Below are 19,740 nucleotides of genomic sequence, written 5' to 3' on the forward strand. Positions count from 1 at the left end.
GCAGGATGCAGTCCATCAATGAATCTCGGGTCCCTCGAGCTTTGAAATCATATAAAACAGGTTTTTAAAAGTACGAAAGCAAAAGTACTAGTTTCTAGCAGTACTCAGGCATGTCACAAGCTCAACATGAGCCTTACGAGACATGTGATAGCGAGCGGTTCCTGGGAGAAATGGGTTGCATGAGATGATCATGGATCACGAAGCCACTAAGGGAATTATACACAGAGGTTTCCAACAGCAGAAGAATTAGATTACCCGGGAATCTTTTTAAAGCCTTTTTCGGCTCATCCTCTGGAAATTCTGTTTCTTTGTTATGGGGTGGGGCCACAACATTAGTAACAAAGAAACAGAATTTCCGGAGGATGAGGGCCAGAAATCAGGATTTTAAAAAGATTCCCAGGTGATTCTAATGTGCAGCCAAGGTTGAGAACCACTGGTGTAAACTATGAACTAAAATATGATGTGGGTACCACAAATTTTACCCATTTAAAGCTTAATGTGCCATTGCCTACAGCTTAGCAAAAATAATAAACACCTGTCCAAATTTACCTCTAAATTCTGGCAGAGTCCCTGAAGCCGCCTGAGGCAACGTTGCATTTCCCCAGTTAAATCCTTTAGGGTCCTGCTATGCAGGTCAGGATGGGTTTAGGATTTAAATGCCTGTCATGGGAGGTTTGGGGTCAAAGCCATGCCCATGCTTCAGAGCTCCATCCAGTCTTCCGCCCTCGCCACAACAAACTAGGGGCACACTTACCTTTCCAAAGGACTCGAGATCTCAGGGACGCTCTGGTGGAACCCAGTCTCCCAGGCAGGTTCCTCGCAGAGTCAGAGATTACAGTGACTTCCCACCTGCCTAACACACCTTACCCACGTCTCCGCCCCGCTACGTTTAGCCCAACCCCAGTCCCGCCTCTGCCTGGGACAACACACCCCACGCTAAGCAAAGGTGCCAATGCAATTTGATGGGGAAGGAACAATCTTTCCAAAAAACGCTGTGGGACAACTGGATATCCACATGTAAATGAATGAAGTTGGTGTAGCCGGTCAAGTGGAATGAGAAGTTAACTAAAAGAGGAACGTTCTGCCAAGAACAGACCGGCCACGTCAGAACAAAGTGTTGCACGCAGCAAGATTTATTGTTCAGAGGCAGAATTTCTTTGAGGTGATAAATAGTCGGGCCACGTCAGAACAAAGTGTTGCACACAAGATTTATTGTTCAGAGGCAGAATTTCCTTGAGGTGATAAATAGTCCATGAGGGCATGGAAAGAACAAGGGAGGGTACACAGCTGCTGGTTGAGAGGGTCTTTGAACAATACTGGAAATTAATAGTTTAATGTATAACTTAGCTCAGATGATCTCATAGGCATGCCTGTTTACCATTGTCACTTGCTGTACTCCATTGTCACTTGCTGTACTCCATTGTTACTTGCTGTACTCCCCAATAAAGGCCATGAGAACTCTGGAAGTTTTGCTACTTGCCTGAGCGAGCAGTAGTCCTCTGCTTCTCTAAACTCAATCCTGCTTGCCGAGCTCATCTCAGCGTCACCGTTCACCTGCAGACCACCTGCAGTGGGACACCTAACAACATACACAACAATTAACTCAAAATGATCATAGATCTAAATGTAAGAATTAAAAATATAAGGCTCGCAAGAGTAAACAGGAGTAAACATTCATGAACTTGGTTTCTTAGACATGACACCAAAAGCACAAGCAACGAAGGATAATATAGACACATTGGACTTAATCAAAATGTAATACTTTAGTGCTGCAAAAGATACCAATAAAAAGTGAAAAGGCAATCCACAGGATGGGAGGAAATATTTTCATATATGTCTGGTGAGTCTTACGCGTGAGTTTTTCTGTTCATGAACTGCTTTTGACACGTTTCTGTCTGGGAAGCATGACAGCAAAATGACGAATTTGGGGCCTCCGCGGTGAAGCCCGGCGCGGTCTGACCCAGCACAGCCCCTCTGCACCGCGAGGCGGGGCGGGGCGTCCGCAGGCAACCAGACCCCAGGCGACCACCTGACGCTACTCACCCACAGGCCGCACAGCCCCGGCAAGGACGTGCGCGCGCACGGCGGACGCACGCACGGCGGCACGCGCACGCGTTTGCACGCGAGGGCAGTCGCTGCGCGGGAGCCGGGGTGTTCGAGGAGAGGAGGTACGAGCGATCCGGCTCGGAGAGCGGGGTCCAGGCGGGATCCGGGAATCCGGGCTGGGGGTGCAGGTCGGGAGCCGGGGTCGGGGGAGGAACGGGGGTAGTGGGGTCCTGGGTGGGAGCGGGGGCCCGGGCTGGGGGCGGGGGGCGGGGGGCGGGCCCGGGAGGAGGGGAGCGGTGGTCGGTGGGCAGCTCCCCCGCCAGCGCCGCGTGCTGTGACTGAGCCGGAAGCAGCTCGTCCACCGAGTCCCTCTCCCGCAGAGGCCGCTAGAGTCGCCAACATGTCGTACATGCTCCCGCACTTGCACAACGGCTGGCAGGTGGACCAGGCCATCCTTTCGGAAGAAGACCGGGTGGTCGTCATCCGGTTCGGGCACGATTGGGACCCTACGTGCATGAAAATGGACGAGGTTCTGTACAGCATCGCGGAGAAGGTACCGCATGCGCTGCAGTCGGCTCGGTGTCTGCTTTCTTTTGCTTTGCCAGTTGACAGGAAAATTTAAAAGTGAGGTTAAAAGCTGGCTTCCACACTCATTGTTCATGCCCTAAAGTTTAATGCGCCAGCAAATAAAGAGAAGATGTAGGATTGACCTGGTGATGTGAGGACGAGCTCCCTGAAATTGTACACAATAGGTTATGCCTTTTTCTTCTGGGAGAAGTTGCCATACGTTACAGAAAAGTTAATGGTCCCTCTCCTTAGATAAATCACTTAATAATTCCTAGTGATAGGGTGTTTTTTCAAGATTTGCATCTATGGTAGTAAGAACACAATATTTTTGCATACTTTGGCAAGTGTTGGAGCTCCTTTTAAATAGCTTAGCTTAAAAGGATTGTCCTTTTTTTGGTATCATGTTTATTTGTTGTATTTATAAAGCCGAACATGTATGTTAATAGCATAGTAGCTCTTCTTGTCGTTTTTTGTTTTGTTTTATAACAGATGATTTAAATGCAGGGGCTTGTTTGCTGACAGTAAGTAAGGGTGCAGTTGTAGGGTGTTTCTGTGTAACCAGAGCATTAATTCTTTTTAAAATTCCTCACTTTAAGAGAACTTTTAATTTGGATTTTTCCAATTCTAACAGTAGGACAAAAGGCACATATATTAGGGTGTTAATGAAATTATTAACTTACTACTGTTTGATGAGTGATTTGAAAGGTCATTTGAAGAGTAAAAGTGGAAACACTGAAACCATCTTTTCTTTCTTCCTTTTTCCCCCCAAATATATTTTACTGGTTTTTTACAGAGAGAAAGGGAGTGGGATAGAGAGTTAGAAACATTGATCAGCTGCCTCCTGCACACCCCCTACTGGGGATGTGCCTGAAGCTAAGGTACATGCCCTTGACCAGAATCGAACCTGGGATCCTTCAGTCCGCAGGCTGACGCTCTATCCACTGAGCCAATCCTGTTAGGGCCCATCTTTTCTTTCATGGGAATAGGAGATGGTAATATTGGCTGGGTTAAAATAACACCTGTGAGTAAATAATAACAGAGTATATATTTAGTACTTAGGAAAGAAAAGCTGATTTTTACTACCTCCTATTTGGAAGGAGAGGCAGAGTGATGTAGGGGTCATGACATTGTGGACCTTAGGGACTGTTCTTCCATATCTGTCATCATAAGTACCACTTGGCATACTTACCAAGTGCATCGCAGAGATTCTGATTGTATGGGTCTGGGTGAGGTTCAGAAACGGCTTCTTTGAGAAGCTGCTCTGGGAATTGTGGTGTGACTTTCAGAAACCTCTCAACAGAGGTCTGGGTCCAAGCATGAGTGCTGTACTTGTCAGACATGCCCAGGACCCTGAGGAGCTTGGGGAGGTAGGTGACTGGGAACCCAGGAGAGAGAGCCTTGAATGAGGTGGTGCCAGGGAATCATTTATTCATTGTTTAAGCTACTGTATAGTGGTCAAGGGCAGATACTGCTGAATTCAGTGAAGACTTTACCAAGCACCTTTCCGATAAGCAAATCACTAGCATGTTGACTTTGAAATAACCTAGGGTGTGTGTTCTGGATTCTACCTTGCAGGTGGTGGCATAATCACCAGGTGATGTCCAGATCTGCTGCCCTCAGCGCCAGGCTAGGATGGCTAGAGACGTAAGGGTTGGTTGGCTCTTCATGTCTGAGCAAAATTTGGCAAGATGCTCTTAGCTAGGAGACATATTTTATGTGTTAACGTAAGTTTTTAGGGACTTTTACCAGAGTGGTTCTTTTCTAATGCCTTTATGTCAGAGACCAAATTGCTGTGTCACTAGTGGACATACTCTTCTTGTATTGAACCTGTTAATAAGGGCAGTTTAATTAGGCTCACTTTGACTATTTTCCTTTAGTCTTTTTAGTTACCCTTTTTTCTTTTGTCCAAAAATGTGAATTTTTATTTTAATAAACTTTCAATATTGTATTATAATATAGCTATTCAAAATGCAAACTTGAAATGCATTATAAGACTTTTAACATTTTGCTTTCTTCTGAGTATAAGGGCAAAATATGAGTTTATAAATCTGGAAGTTCTTTTGGGGAAGCTCAACAGAAATTTTTGAGATTGAAGGTTTTAGTATAAAGAACAACTTAACTCTATTTAAAAATCTCCCTCTGCAGAAATGGCAGATAATGGGGGATCTTCCTCATCTTGTTACGAGCCCTGTTTGGATATCCCAGCTGTTTTAAAGTGAGTAAAAGTTCCTGGGTTGAGGCTGGAATGTGGTGTATTGACTTGATGCTCTGACAGTGCCAACCCCTCTTCCTGCTGGGTTAGTTTTGAGCTATACTGAAACAGAGATATGCTTACCGATTTTACAGCTGTCTGGAATTTGGCAGAGTGGTAATAACAAAGTTTCCTGTTTAGCAGCTGATTTTATGCACAGCTTTGAAGAGAGACTGTTTTGTGTCCCTCTGAGCTGTCTGCCATTCTGTAGGAACAGTTTGTCACAGCTCAGTTTCCTAAATTCCACGATGGTTAAGAATAAGTGGGACATTTAATTTTTGTGTTTAAAAGCCCATACAAGTAGAGTTTAAAATATGTAGAACCTCAGTGATATTGACTGGTGCTCATACATTCTAGATGAAATTATATGTAAGGCAAATAGATTGATGAAACTTTTTAGGAATGACTGGGGGTCTTTCTGAAGCATCACATAAAGTAAGTGAACCAGTGGAAGTTGGTGCTCAGTCTGAGAAATCGATAGGAACCAGCAGAAGGCATGTTTTTGTATTCACTCTGGATTTGTGTCTCTGCATATAATTCACCTTGCAGCAAGCAGCTATGAGAGGCAAGATTGAGCAGTGGTTATGGGCCCAGACTGAGCTGGATTCTGCCACTTACTGCCTGCATGACATTAAATAACTCATCTGTAAGAAAGGGATACCAGTGCTGGACTCATAGGTGGTTGTGAGGGCAGAGTTAATATCAAGTAGTATATTCAGTGATCATTAGCTACCATTATTATTACTATCTCACATCACAAAATTTGCAACAGTTACTGTAAATAGAGCTAATCAGGGCACATAGTTTTTTGATTGATTGATTGATTTATATATATATATATATATATATATATATATATATATATATATATTGATTTCAGAGAGGAAGGGAGATAGAGAGAGAGATAGAAACATCAGTGATTGAGAGAGGAAGTCATTGATCGGCTGTCTCCTGCATGCCTCCAACTGGGGATGGAGCCTGCAACCTGGGCAAATGTCCTGACTGGGAATCCTATGAACCATGAAATCCTGGTTCATAGGTCGATGCTCAACAACTGAGCAGCACCAGCCAGGCAGGGCACATAGTTTTAGAAAATAAAGTTACCATGTAATCTTTTGATGGATTGAAATGAATTAAGTAGCAGTGTAATAATTAGCCAGTTGACAGCCCAGAACATTTTTCTGGTGTATTAGATAGGTTCTCAACTGAGGGAGGAGCACCATAAAAAGGGCCAAGTGGTGATTGATCACTGACTTGCTGAAGAAAAAGAAGGTGTGCTCATAAAAATGTGTGGGCAACAGAGATGGAAAGGATATTTACTATTGTAGATGACCAAAAGAATATGTATTTCAAAAATAACTTGATAATAGAAATGAATTTGTACATATGATTCTTGGTTTAAAAAAATACTATTTAACAACCAGTTAGATTACTAATAGTTGGCAAAATGTATTTTAAATATGGCCAATACGTTTACAGTACTGTTTAAAAAGATGGTGCTTGTGAGTGAATGGGAAAAGAACTTGAAAAAATAAGAAATTCAGTGGTTAAGTAAACGTCAAAGAAACACACCTTAAAATAGTTCACTGTCGTTTTTTAGGTATATCAGAGACAAAAAGTTAAAAAGGAGTTGAAGTGTGGGGTGTGCTGGACGTTGTGATGTCCAGGTGGTAGAGCTGGCATCACCCTGAGGAACATGGCTGGCATTGTGTGAAGAGCCTGATGAACGAATGTCAGATGGTCCTGCCATTCTTAGTAACTGACCCTTCAGGAGACCATTGCTGTCATTTATAGCAAAAGTGGAATCAACCACAGTGTCCAGTGATAGGGGAACACTTAGGCCAGGCACAGTGCCAGGTAGGAAACTGACCCTCATGTGGTCCTCATGACAGCTCCTGAACAGGTGCTAGCAGTTATCTGTCCGGACTTGGAAATTGGGATTTAAACTGGAACATCCACAAGCTGTGAGTTGAGAAAGGGAAACATTTACTTTCACTTTAAAACACTAATAGATTTATTATGAATGTCATGTTTTTTAAATTATATAACTTGTTTGAAAATTACTGGGGCTGGATACAAAAGAGTGATTTTTCCATTTCATTTCTATATTTTCCAAGTGAACATTTTTTAAATGGAGAAAAGATAGACACCTCGCTTAATTTCAGTTGTATATTAAAAAAATACACAGGGGTTTTAGTTACCTGCAGATTCATTACTGGATGTGACCTGTTTAGGCCAGCGGTTGCCAACCGGTGGTCTGTGGACTACTGAAGGTTGGCGACCGCTGGTTTAGGCGACATAGTTCTCTATGTGGAAGGCATCGCAGTACAAGAACCCAAATCCATGTGAGGAGAAGTTTGTCAGGTGGGAGCTTTTCCAGAGGAAAACCTGGGAGGATTCAGAGTGAGGGGCAGCATGCTCACATAGCCGCCCCGCTGGATGTGTCATGGCCCCTTCCTGCCAGTAGTGGGAGAACCTTCTGTCAGGACCCCACCTCTGAGGAAGGGGGTTAGACCTGACACCTCCTAAGGCAGGTTTGAACTCAGGATTATAGAGTTAAGTCCATACTGTCCAAAACCATGGTTCTTAGTGACAATAATGGGTTTCTTGAGTTTTGAAATATAAGTTTATTGTTAAAGTTCATTCATTCAATGAATATTTACTTGTGCCTTGAATGTGTCAGATGTTTGGCTCCGAGGACACATCAGTAAAGACTACAGACGTGGTTCCTTGCCTCATGTGGCTTGGGATTCATCTGAAAAATCCTAATGTGATTTTAGCCTGACTGGCATGGCTCAGTGGTTGACATTGACCTATGAAGCAGGAGGTCACGGTTCAATTCTGGTAAGGGTGCATGCCTGGGTTGCGGGCCGATGCCCAGTGTGGGGAGTGCAGGAGGCAGCCAATCAATGATTCTCTCTCTTCCAAGGGAGAGGGGAAGAGAGAGAGAGAGAAACATGGATGTGAGAAACATTGACTGACTGCCTCCTGCATGCCCCCTACTGGGGGTGAAGCCCCAAACTGGGTATGTGCCCTGACCAGGAATCAAACCGGTAACCTTTTGGTGCCTGGGACAGTGCTCAACTAACTGAGCCACACCAGCCAGGACTTGCATTATTATTGTTTTACTAGAGCAGTGGTTCTCAACCTTCCTAATGCCGCGACCCTTTAATACAGTTCCTCATGTTGTGGTGACCCCCAATTTCATTGTTACAAATTGAACATAATTAAAGCATAGTGATTAATCACAAAAACAATATGTAATTATATATGTGTTTTTCGATGGTCTTAGGCGACCCCTGTGACAGGGCCGTTTGACCCCCAAAGGGGTTGCAACCCACAGGTTGAGAACCGCTGTACTAGAGGCTTGATGCACGAAATTTGTGCAAGGGCCTTGGCCCCAGCTCCCGGCTGCTGCTGCCATGCCCGCTGCGCCTTTGTCCAGAAGGAAGAACTTCCGTCTAATTAGCATATTACCCTTTTATTATTATAGATTTATTTGTATTACAACTATAAACCTGCTTTTGCCCACCCCTGTATTTATAAGGAGCCTTTAAAATGTCATGTTCTATGTTCTAGAAATTCTATTTTAGGAATTTAGCCTTAGAAAATAATGAATGTGTGCATAAATTTAAGGATTAGAATGTTCACAGGGGAATAATTGATATTAATGAAAATGAATTATTTATAGTCACGAAAAATCAGAAAGAAACAGAAGAAAGGTAAAGTAATGGCATAGACATTTGATGAACTAATTATTTAATACTAGAGGCCCAGTGCATGACATTTGTGCACGGGGCGGGGGGGTCCCTCAGCCCGGCCTGCGCCCTTTCACAGTCCTGGAGCCTTTGGGGGGGAAGTCCTACTGATGGCTTAGTGCTGCTTTGGAGGTGGGCCACTGTACTCGCCAGCCGTCAGCCGGTTTGTGGCTGAGAGGCATTCCCCCTGTGGGAGTGCACTGACCACCAGCGGGCAGCTCCTGTGTTGAGTGTCTTCCCATGGTGGTCAGTGTGCATCATAATGACAGGTGGTTCTGCTGTTCATTCGATTTGCATATTACACTTTTATTATATAGGATAGCCATAAAAGTTGTGTTTTTATAAAGTATATGAGAATTCTTGTAATTAAAGCAATGTAGTAATATATATATATATATATCAGGAGCCCTGGCTGCATGACTCAGTTGGAGGAAAAATGGGAAAGAACGTACTAAAAATACTTTTGCAGTAATTAAGTTTTTGTTGAGATTGAAGGTGATTTTATTTTTAGTTCTTTGGGTTTTCTAAATCTCTGATGAATGTGCATTTAAAGAAAATTTGTTATATACGATATTATTTGGAGTAGTAGTTTGTTACTATTTACAAGAGTTCAAACCCAAGTACATGGGGAATATATGGCTTGTTGGAAAGCAGTTGTTCAATGTATGTGATTAAGTATTAGTAAAAGTATACATTTGGAAAAGATCATATAGATTATTGCTAGATCAGCATGAATAATATGTCTGTGGATATTTTGTGAAGGTTCTTGTAACTTGCTATTCTAAAAAAATGTTAAAGGGAGTTGTAAATAGCCAATTATTTGCTCGGTATCCTCAGCTTGTTGAATTATTTTTCTGTGTTAACTCTACTGGGAAAATGTTGGAGAGCTTGAAAATTGTTCTGTTATATACAGATGATTGTTTTCGTTTTAAATGTGCTTTTACAAAATTTAAAAAATCGATTTTTATTTTAGGTGTTTTTTTTTTAATATTCTTTACTTTTAGGTTAAAAATTTTGCAGTTATTTATCTTGTGGATATTACAGAAGTACCTGATTTCAACAAAATGTATGAGTTATACGATCCATGTACTGTCATGTTTTTCTTCAGGTACGTCCTCTTCTCTCAAACTTGTTGTTTAAATTGTCCTCTTTATATTTTTATTGATTTCAGAGTGGAAGGGAGAAAGAAATAGAAACATCAGTGATGCGAGAGAATCATTGATTGGCTGCCTCCTGCACATCCCCCCACTGGGGGTTGAGCCCACAGCCCCAGGCATGTGCCCTGACTGGGAATTGAACCAGTGACCTCTATGTTTCCTGGGTCGATGCTCAACCACTGAGCCATGCTGGCTGGGCTCCTTTTCTCTTAAAGTTGTTTAAATTGAAATTGTTGGTTTGGATATTTAATGTAATCAAGATGCCTTTAGATTCTCTTACTTGGAAGGAAGTCATTATGTAGTCATATCACATACAGATTGTATCACCAGGCAATTAATGTGATCTTTTCAATAATTTTTAAACAATTTTAGTTTTATCATTTACTCAGTGATAAATTACCCTTTTGAAGTAACTTTGCCCAGAAACCTAGATGAAGTGTAATTAAAGGAAAGACATTCTTATTAACTTTAAGGTACCTTTAAATAATCTGTTGATGAAAAATGTCTGTTTTAAAATAACTCTATGTCTATTTTAAAATATGATACCATGACACTATTTAATGTTCTTTGTGATACCTAAGAGGAAAAACCTGTTCTTAATTTATTTGCTTATAAACACAAGATCATTTTATCAGCTAAAACATTCTGTGTGGACCCTAGTCAATGAATTATTGGCATGAAGAATAGAATTTCCCTAATTGCCTCAGACAAATTTGTATCCACAATGTATGGGCTTTGCTTCAAAGGAAAATGCAGGAATGTACTGGCTGCATACCCAGGGGTCTGATGCAGGTGCCACATATGTTTGATGGGATTTATGTAATCAAGTTAAGTAACATTGTGAGTACAAAAATAACTCTGTTCTGGAAGGTTAATTAGGAAAGAAATAACCCTTTAATATTGCTATACTTGCCAAAATTTCATAGTTATTGTTACTACAAAAGTTGGCGGATAGCAGTATTAATGTTCACTTCACAAATAGAGCCCCTGTTGGTGAGGATGGTCCAGGTGGACGGTGTAGGGTGTGTATTAGCTTCATATTCTGTGGAACAAGTTAGCACAAGTTTTGTGGCAGAAAGCACCATTTGTGAGCTCAGGGTTCTCCAGGTCCTAGTCCGGGCAGGTTCTGCAGGTTTCCTTGGAGTCTCTCAAAGGCAGTCAGTCGGGGAAGAAGCCATATGGCTCACCTAGGTAGTTGGCTGAATCCCGTTTTGTGGTCGTGAGTCTGAGACCTCTACTCGCTGGCTGTGGCTAGGGCTCCATCTGCTTCTAGACAGGCAACTTACTAGTAGTGCATTCTGGGCAGTGGAAACATGGGGGGCTCAGACAGACATGGCAGCTGCCCTGCTGGTTGCCACATGTCAGAGTCAAGTCTGAGCCGAGTAACCAAAGCTGTAACAGGGGGAAACAGACATTTTTCATGGGGTCCCTTATAGAGGCTTAAAAAAAAAAATTAGTGATTTTTAGAGAGAGAATGGGGGAGAGATCAAGCGAGAAAAACATTGATTTGTTGTTTCACTTATTCATGCATGTGCGCTGACTGGGTATCAAACCTGCAACCTTGGCATACTGGGACAACTCTCTAACCTACTGAGCTACCCAACCAGGGCCCATCTAGACGCTCTGATAAGCCTTGCCTGTTTCCTCTGCAGGAACAAGCACATCATGATTGATCTGGGCACTGGCAACAACAACAAGATCAACTGGGCCATGGAGGACAAGCAGGAGATGATCGATATCATTGAGACCGTGTACCGGGGTGCCCGCAAAGGCCGTGGCCTGGTCGTGTCCCCGAAGGACTACTCTACGAAGTACCGATACTGAGTGCCTGTTCCCAGGCGCGGGGGTTTGCCCAGGGAGTCACTTTCACGTGGAGACACTGTGGACTCTGAAGCCTTTGAGGAGGAGTCTTGGGAGGGACAGGAGGGCTGCACAGCCTCAAGCTGGAGTTGGCCTGGCTACTGTACTTTTATATTCGCAAATATCTGTAAATATCTAGCTGAACTAAACAAATACACAATCATGGGAAAGTCCTGATGGTTTATTTTTTATATGGATTACTAGTTTTGGAAGTAAAAACTTGATTCTTTACCATTGGAGTGAAGTTCAGGGGGTCTGTGGGCTGCTCTGTTTTTGTTTTTGTTTTTTGTAATACGTTTTTTCAGAGATTTTCAGAGAGAGGAAGGGAGAGGAAGAGAGAAACATCAATGATGAGAGAGAGTCATTGATCAGCTGCCTCTTGCATGCCGATCTGGGGATCGAATCCATAACTTGGGCACATGCCCTGACTGGGAATCAAACTGTGACCTCCTGGTTCATGGGTTGATGCTCAACCATTGAGCCACACTGGCCAGGCTGGGCTGCCCTGTTTTGCACACTTGGCAGTGGAAGCTATGTGTGTCCCGGGGCTGCTGGAACAGAGGACCACAGCCCAGGCACTTAGCAGAAATGTGTGTCTCACCGGTCTGGAGACGGGACATTTGGGGACCCAGGTGCCTCTTCCCTAACCCTGTCCCCACCCACCCCGACCTGAGCCTTCATATTCTCCAGGCCTTTTCCCTGAGTTGTGTCTGTGTCCAGGTGTCCCCTTTTTATAAGGACACCAGTCATTGGCTCAGAGCTGCTCAACTCCAGCATGACTTCATCTTAACTGATTACATCTACAACAGTCCTATCTCCACATAAGGTCATTCTGAGGCCCTGAGGGGAGAAGGGGCACAATTCAACCCACAACAGAATCTAATAGCTTAAGTTCAGAAGGAATACACACTGCAAGAATAAAGTGCAATAAAATAATTTGGCTCCGTGGTTGGAGTGTCAGCCCACAGAACAAAGGGTTGAGGGTTTGATTCCTGGTCAAGGGCACGTACCTCAGTTGCAGGTTTGATCCCCAGCCCTGGTTGGAGTGTGTATGGGAGGTAACCAATCAATGTTTCTCTCTCTCTCTCTCTCTCTCTCTCTCTCTCTCTCTCTCTCCCTCTCTCTCCCCCCCCCCTCCCTCCCTCCCCTCCCTTCCAACTCTATCTAAAAATCAATGGGGAAAAAGTATTCTTGGGTGAGGATTAAAAAGGAAGCTTTTTGTTCCTTCTGATATTACATCTAATGTACTTTAAACATACTGTATTCTCTGGAGTCTATGATCCATGACCCTTCAATCAGTCTTATTCTCAAGCTTCTCTTCTAATTCTATCCCAGAAGCATGCTGGTTGGTGGTTGGGATCATCCAAGCATGTGTTAGGAGCACTGGTGCGTGTGTGGGGAGCACACCTGGAGCACCCCCCCCCCCCAAGGATATTTTTCCATTGATTTTTAGAGAGAGGGAAAGACATCGATTGGTTGCCTTCTGCACAAGCCCCAACGAGGGCCTAGGCCAGGGAGGAGCCTGCAACCGGGGTACATGATCTTGACGGAAATCGAACCCGGGACCTTTCAGTCCAGGACCTCTCAGTCCTCAGAGCGATGCTCTATCGACTGAGCCAAACTGGCTAGGGCCAACTGTAGTTGATTTTGACTTTTAAATGAAGACTATGATTTATTTTATATGCAGGAATAATGTTATTTTTTACAATAGAGCCTACAACTGACCCCTTTTGGGGGGTGATCATGTTTATTTTACTCTGGCTCAGAAAAAAGGGAATTGGATAATTATTTGAAAGCATTTCTCCATAACCTACAAAGATCTAATTGCTAACTGCCTCCAGTGAGGTGAGAGGTGAGGATTACCTCGGGAGTCAGCAGCACTTCTGGCTCACCTGCCTTCTTGGTTTAAATTAGTTTGGTTTGGAGAGTGTTGCTATCAGAGCCTGTCTGGACTAGACAGATTAAAATTAGTCTTCCATAAACACTGACTGGAAATGTTCACTTGATACCATTGTAATAACCTGGTTATTACTTAATAGGAAAGGAGTAAAGGGAAGACTAGATAATAGAGGCATGCCATTTACACAGCTTTGCTAATTTAACACTCTCCAAGTCTGTTCCCCACCGATTGATGGGGGAAGGAAATGGACAAAGGCAGTTTACACGCATGCCCAGTAAAGTCTGAGTGACTTGGGAAGGTGTCTGTCAGTCACACCTGAGAACAAATTAGTGGCCTGAATAGGTGTGGCCACTACAAGGGCATGAAACCTGAATATTTAAACTTCTGAACAAAAGAAGTTCCCTCTCTTGGATCTGAAGCTTGGGACACTGGCCTTGCTCTTGGTTTTGCTGAACTCCCAGCTGTACCTTTTTCAGAATTAGGTTAAGGGACATGAGACTTTACAACACAAGGAATGTAACTCCAAACACAGCTTTTTACCACATCTCATTCTCCTATGGGGGCTTCTGAAAATGCTATTTCAGCGGTACCCCAAGAATCTCATGCCCACTAGAGTCTGGGAAATCTGGCCCACTGATTTTCTGGTAACAAAGTGATGCAGCCATTTAAAAAGCAACTTCTGCTCAGCTGGTCTGCTCAGTGGTTGAGCGTCAACCCATGCACCAAAGAGATCACTGGTTCGATTCCTGGTCAGGGCATGTGCCCAGGTTGCAGGCTCAATCCCCAGTGGGTGGCATGCAGGAGGCAGCCAGTCGATGTTGATGGTTCTCTCTTGGCAATGTTTCTATCTCTCCCTGTCTCTTTCTCTCTCTCTAAAAAAAAAAAATCAATTAAAAAACATATATAGAAAACAACTTATACCAGAAAACTGCTTATGATCTTTAAAAAAAAAAAAAGATCTATATAGAATTTAATTCAGAAAAAAATTTGAATCACAGCTCACGCTTTTCTTGTGTGATTTACAAAATGGTGTGGATGGATGGAGACATATTCTGCCATTCAGCAAACATCTTTTTTTATTTTTATTTTATTGATGCTAAGTGAAAGAAGATGGATGTAGAAGTCCTTATACTGTCTGATTCCACTTATTGGAAACATCCAGAAAAGACGAATCTACAGAGATAGAAGGTAGATTAGTGGTTGGCCAGGGTGGGAAGAGGTACTGACTGCAAACAGATAGGTTTGGGGTGGGTGGGTGCTGGAAATGTTCTGATATTAGATTGTGGTGAGGTTGTACAACTTAGTAAATGTATTTAAAAATCAACGAATTATACACTTTAAAAAATAATGTTTTTATCGATTTTAGAGAGAGGAAGGGAGAGGGATAGAGAGAAGCACCGATGAGAGAGAATCAATGATCGGCTGCCTCCTTCATGCCTCCTCTTAGGGATCAAGCTCAGAAACCTGGGCATGTGCCCTGACTGGGAATAGAACTGTGATCTTCTGGTTCATGGGTCGATGCTCAACCACTGAGCCACGCGGGCCAGGCAGCAAACACCTTTTGTTGTGTCAGTTTTACCTTTGGAGTTACAGTCTTATCACATTGCCTGTGTTTTTTTTTTAATTTCTAATGTTACCCAAATGATTTTTTAACTATGAAAATCAGAACTCAAGTTATGTAGATTGTAACTCAAAAAGCACAGTTTTCATTTGATCACATTTTCAAGTGTAAGTGCAGGTGTAAGAAAAATGATTGGAAAGAGGTAAAGATTTACTTATATATGAATTAATATACAGTTAAAAAAAACTGGAATCTAAGCTTTCAATGAATGTACCTGTAATTACCAGAACATTTGTATAGGAAAAATTCAGTTTATAGAAAAACATAATGTTAAGTGACTTTCATTTTAGTCAGATGGAGTCAAGGTGGACTCACCATCAAGGTGAGTGAACAATGTGCTTCGCATCAATTAGCATCGACATTCCATCACCCGGGTCACAGGTGTCCAGAGAGCTCACTCCTGTCTGTGTTGAAGTAAACATGGGAAAAGTGTAACATTTACTGTGGAAAGGGACAAAGAGCCAGATCTTTTAGAATACAGAACAGTAGTTTTTAACATTTTGGGTCATGGACTCTCCTCCCAGTCACCACCCCACCCCCAACAGGAACTTAAGTTTAGGGCAGTGATGGTGAACCTATGACGCGTCAGGTGACACGCGAACTCATTTTTTTGGTTGATTTTTCATTTTAAATGGCATTTAAATATATAAAATATCAAAAATATAAATCTTTTACTATGATTGCAAATATCAAAAAATTTCTATATGTAACACGGCACCAGAGTTAAGTTAGGGTTTTTCAAAATGCTGACACGCCGAGCTCAAAAGGTTCGCCATCACTGGTTTAGGAGGTTTGTAGAATCCACTGAAACCCATGACACGAGGCCTGACCTTTTGCCACCAACAAGCACAGATTTAGCCAAGCAGATTACAACTTATTTAGGTCTTTCTTTTAATGTAAAAGGCATTAACAGTTTTGAACAAACATTTAGATTACTGGCCTTCTCTTGTGCTGCTTTAAATGATGACTATATGTGCATCAAAAAATGAAGTCTTGCCCTGGTCAGTGTGGCTCAGTTGGTTGGAACATTGTCCCATATACTGAAAGGTGGTGGGTTCAATTCCTAGTCAGGGTACATACCTAGGTTACAGGTTTGATCCCCGGCCCAGACACCTTTGGGAGGCAACTGACCAATGTTTCTCTCTCTCTCTCTCTCTCTCTCTCTCTCTCTCTCTCTCTCTCTAAAATCAACTTAAAAATATAAAAAAGAGTGAAGTCTTGATACTTAACCATTTAATTTGATGCTCATATTTAGTGGGTTTGACCAAATTTAAAACCCTGCTGGAGTGCAGGTGATGAAGGGAAGGGACAAAGTTCTCAAACATCCATCCTGTGCCTGGCAGTGTGCCAACTCAGGATCCTGCAGAAATTGGCCCACTGGTCCCTTCTTTCAGGCACTGGCTTATCACCAATTAGCCCTCAAATGTGGAGGGCTTAGCGTCCAGTAGGCCTAGACAGGACTGGGCAGGTGGCCCTGTCTGATGCAACCTTAGTAGGGAAAGGTGTATTTTCACCCTACAGGCAGAATTTCAGAGGAGTGCTCGTGAGCAGGACATGGTACAGCTATCTTTCTACTGGAATTCCAGATGTAGATACGATAAGTGAACTAGCTCTGATTTAGCAGGATAGCTACAGATAATTTGCCAGATGACTTAGGATGATAATTGTCAAAGAAATGGGAAAACAAGAAAAACAAAGGCATCTAATTATTAAAATATGCTCATATAGTCAGAATAGTATGTCAGTAGAACATGCATACATATCTTAATAAAGTTGTGCATCTCCACATACATCACATGGACATAAATTCAGTCTGAGATCTGAAGCTAAGCATTTATTTGCATCTCAAGATTCAGTGCAAAATTCCACTGGAAAAGAAATGTTTGCTTGGTGGGACTGGGTGGGATCCTCCAGACTCTGGCAATGGGTTGAGGGCTTAATGCAACATTTCTTCTTTAAATGGTTCCATGAATATGTGGTTTCAAACAGAAACTGGTAGTTATAATCTCCAATGTCTAAATCATCATGATTTGTGTTTTGATTAAAGATTAATCTGAGGGGTGAGGGCCAATAGGTACTTGAGTAAAATCCACTATTTATTATATTTAAAATTTTTAAGTTCCATTTTTAAATAATAAAGTGTTTCATTTAAAATGTACACTTTTAAAGGAAGTATGACAGAGTGTTTAAGTGGGTCTATTTAGAAAGGAGCGTTTGTGCAAGGCTTGTTCTTCCTGAAGGTTTCTCATGTAGTACAGAGGCAGTAATTCCCACAGTGAACAAATATGGGATTGCATTTCTCAAGATGAAAGCAATCACAAGGTCTGCACGAAGTAAACTTATTTAGTTTCCTAGTAATGGTCTTACCGTTTGTTCTTTGATAGCATTGTTGATCCCAGCTTGCACCATTAAGGCATTCACATTCCTCTGCAAGTCCTGGAGGCGGTTTCCCATTTCTTCCAGTTCCACATTAAGGAGCCCAGAGCCCATGGCCAGAAAGCCCTGCTTCAACCCTGCAGCCCAGCTGGGGGTCTGACACATACCCTGGCCGGGCAACTTGTAAGACATCTGGGGGTCAGTGCAGAGACTTCCCTGAGGTTTGTGTAGGATGACTCTAGCCTCTGAATATGAGCTCGGCTCTGAAACTTGGCTCCCCTGCGAGGACACAAACTCAGGGATGTGTGTTACTCTGGTATGTTTATGTCTTAACTCTAATGAGGATGTAAACATAATGGACATTAACTCAGTTTAACTTTATCATGTCTCTAAGAATCATTTTTCCCATCTGTGGGAACCCAGCTACAGAATCAGAAATTGCAAGTTCCATATGCAAATACTTTGCACAGTTTTTAAGGAGCTCAAGTAGGGCAGATGTTACCCTTGTCTGAATTTGCTCCAACTGGAAACAAACATTCTATTCTAATTGTGTTTGAATTCATGTCTTAACAAAACAGTGAGCTGTTCAAGTTATAAAACCAAACCAAACCAGTAGGGGAGCCAGGTGTAACGCCCTATGTTGGAGGCCTTCTGTGTTCTGTCTGCCGGTTTCTGAGTGCGTAGAGTATGACATTACCTAGCAGACCGCCGATTTTTATAGGGCTTGGCCCGCTGGAGAGTCATGTGCAGTGTGTCCACGTATTTTATTGCCACACAAAATGCCCTGTTCTGCCGGTCAAGCAGGAAGAAATTACCTGCCTGGTAATTACATCAGGATGCAAGGAAATCCGAGGTCAACAAATCTCCACTAAAAAGAGATTCCATGGTAATTTAACAGTTCAAAGCATCTTAGTATTTGCTATAAGTTGGAAAAGGATATTTCTGAGGTTTAATGTTGCAGTCAGAGCTTGAAAATGTTCTTGAAGTTCCTGAAATAGATTTTCTGCCTGAAAAAATAAACCATAGGACAACTGAATATATATAACATTTACTCTTGATATGGGGCATTTTAAGCATCATGGACTAGGATTGTCCACATATATAGTTGATTTTTGACAAGGAAAGTCTTTTCAACTAGTAGTGAGGGACATTGAGGAACAGGTACATAAATGACTAAGCAGGCCAGCCCCTACCTCACACCACACACAGAAACTCACCCAACAGGATTCTACACCTACACGTGAGCACCAGGACTACAATGTCCGGAAGACAACAGGCAACGCCTTAGTCACCCTGGGCTCCTCAGAGCCTTCTCACAGGAGCGGACAGCCTGGACACAGGCGGCCTCTGCCCCCTTACTAGGGGTTATTAGCTGGGATCAGCATGGCAGGAATGTCTCACAGAAATGCCACCACTGCCGGGAAGGCAGGCCACCTTTATGTGTTGCTTCATACTTTGCAAATGAAACCTCAAGGATTATCTCCACAGAGTAGGGAACCTGCAATCTAGAACCTGCATTTCTGTGTGAAGACTGCTGCCAGCTGCCAGCAGCTGTTTCCTTCCTTGAGAGGGTTTTGCCTTCCTGGGGAAAAAGGTTTAAGTACCAACATCTGACAAATTCTTTTTAACAAGATGTAGGCATCAGCCTTTAATCAGTGGTTCTCAACCTTCTGGCCCTTTAAATAGAGTTCCTCATGTTGTGACCCAACCATAAAATTATTTTCGTTGCTACTTCATAACTGTAGTGTTGCTACTGTTATGAATCGTAATGTAAATATCTGATATGCAGGATGGTCTTAGGCGACCCCTGTGAAAGGGTCGTTCGACCGCCAAAGGGGTCTCGACCCACAGGTTGAGAACCGCTGCTTAAATGGTGCTTCCTGGTCTCTGCCAGCAGGAGTGTGGGTGGGGGCACTGCCGGGCAGCGGGCGGGTGGTTCTCTGGCTGCCCCCTACAGCAGGGCACCCGCACGTCCCCACCCCCATCCCTGGCCCGGGAAGGGGTGAAGCACCTAGAGGGCCAGTAGGGAGGTGAGGGGGGCGGGGTCCCCACTCACCAGTTCCTGCAGCGCGCCCCCTGGGTCTTCGTGTCCCTGCGCCTCCATGTGGACTCGGGTGGGCCAGCGGTCCAGGGGGTTCAGGTGGCTCTGGTGGCTCAGCGCCGCCGTGGTCCTATCTGGTACCCGCAGCGGTGGCTCTGGCAGG

At 43.2% G+C, this 19,740-nt stretch overlaps 3 protein-coding genes across 13 annotated transcripts in view; 1 reads left to right on the forward strand and 2 right to left on the reverse strand.

The window, feature by feature from the left end:
- LOC102427553 (glyoxylate/hydroxypyruvate reductase B-like) overlaps positions 1-2,089 on the reverse strand; it is a 13,241-nt gene extending 11,152 nt beyond the window's left edge. The window contains exons 1-2 of one of the 6 annotated variants that reach the window (XM_014463168.2): positions 2,044-2,088; positions 1,481-1,579 (exon numbers count right to left, since the gene is read on the reverse strand). Coding sequence is in view for 2 of the 6 variants with exons in the window: in XM_023761143.1 (XP_023616911.1) it covers positions 1,379-1,381 (3 nt within the window). In the remaining 4 variants the exon portion in view is untranslated. The other 5 variants (XM_023761143.1, XM_023761142.1, XM_023761145.1 and 2 more) reach the window with 5 other exon arrangements.
- Positions 2,090-2,118: 29 nt separating this feature from the next.
- TXNL4A (thioredoxin like 4A) lies at positions 2,119-11,812 on the forward strand. 5 transcript variants are annotated; one of them, XM_023761148.1, is made up of 5 exons: positions 2,462-2,599; positions 4,189-4,337; positions 4,759-4,828; positions 9,627-9,730; positions 11,432-11,812. In XM_023761148.1, the coding sequence occupies exons 4-5, from the start codon at positions 9,687-9,689 to the stop codon at positions 11,601-11,603; spliced, it is 216 nt and encodes a 71-aa protein (XP_023616916.1). In that variant the 5' UTR covers positions 2,462-2,599; positions 4,189-4,337; positions 4,759-4,828; positions 9,627-9,686; the 3' UTR covers positions 11,604-11,812. The 5 variants fall into 5 exon arrangements, with proteins under 5 accessions (XP_006097463.1, XP_014318655.1, XP_014318656.1 ...); XM_006097401.3 differs by lacking the exons at positions 4,189-4,337; positions 4,759-4,828 and adding an exon at positions 2,119-2,168 and having other exon boundaries at positions 2,427-2,599; positions 11,432-11,679; XM_014463169.2 differs by lacking the exons at positions 4,189-4,337; positions 4,759-4,828 and adding an exon at positions 2,131-2,234 and having other exon boundaries at positions 2,427-2,599; positions 11,432-11,679.
- Positions 10,655-19,734, reverse strand: HSBP1L1 (heat shock factor binding protein 1 like 1). Of its 2 annotated transcripts, none has more exons than XM_006097399.2 (4): positions 19,593-19,734; positions 18,477-18,543; positions 17,528-17,622; positions 10,655-11,171 (listed from the first exon to the last, which is right to left on the reverse strand). In XM_006097399.2, the coding sequence occupies exons 1-4, from the start codon at positions 19,638-19,640 to the stop codon at positions 11,049-11,051; spliced, it is 333 nt and encodes a 110-aa protein (XP_006097461.1). In that variant the 5' UTR covers positions 19,641-19,734; the 3' UTR covers positions 10,655-11,048. The 2 variants fall into 2 exon arrangements, with proteins under 2 accessions (XP_006097461.1, XP_023616917.1); XM_023761149.1 differs by lacking the exon at positions 10,655-11,171 and adding an exon at positions 15,298-15,564.
- Between the last annotated feature and the right edge of the window lie 6 nt (positions 19,735-19,740).

This window comes from Myotis lucifugus, unplaced genomic scaffold (genome assembly GCF_000147115.1).
Source record: "Myotis lucifugus unplaced genomic scaffold, Myoluc2.0 scaffold_200, whole genome shotgun sequence".
Taxonomy (NCBI): Eukaryota; Metazoa; Chordata; class Mammalia; order Chiroptera; family Vespertilionidae; genus Myotis; species Myotis lucifugus.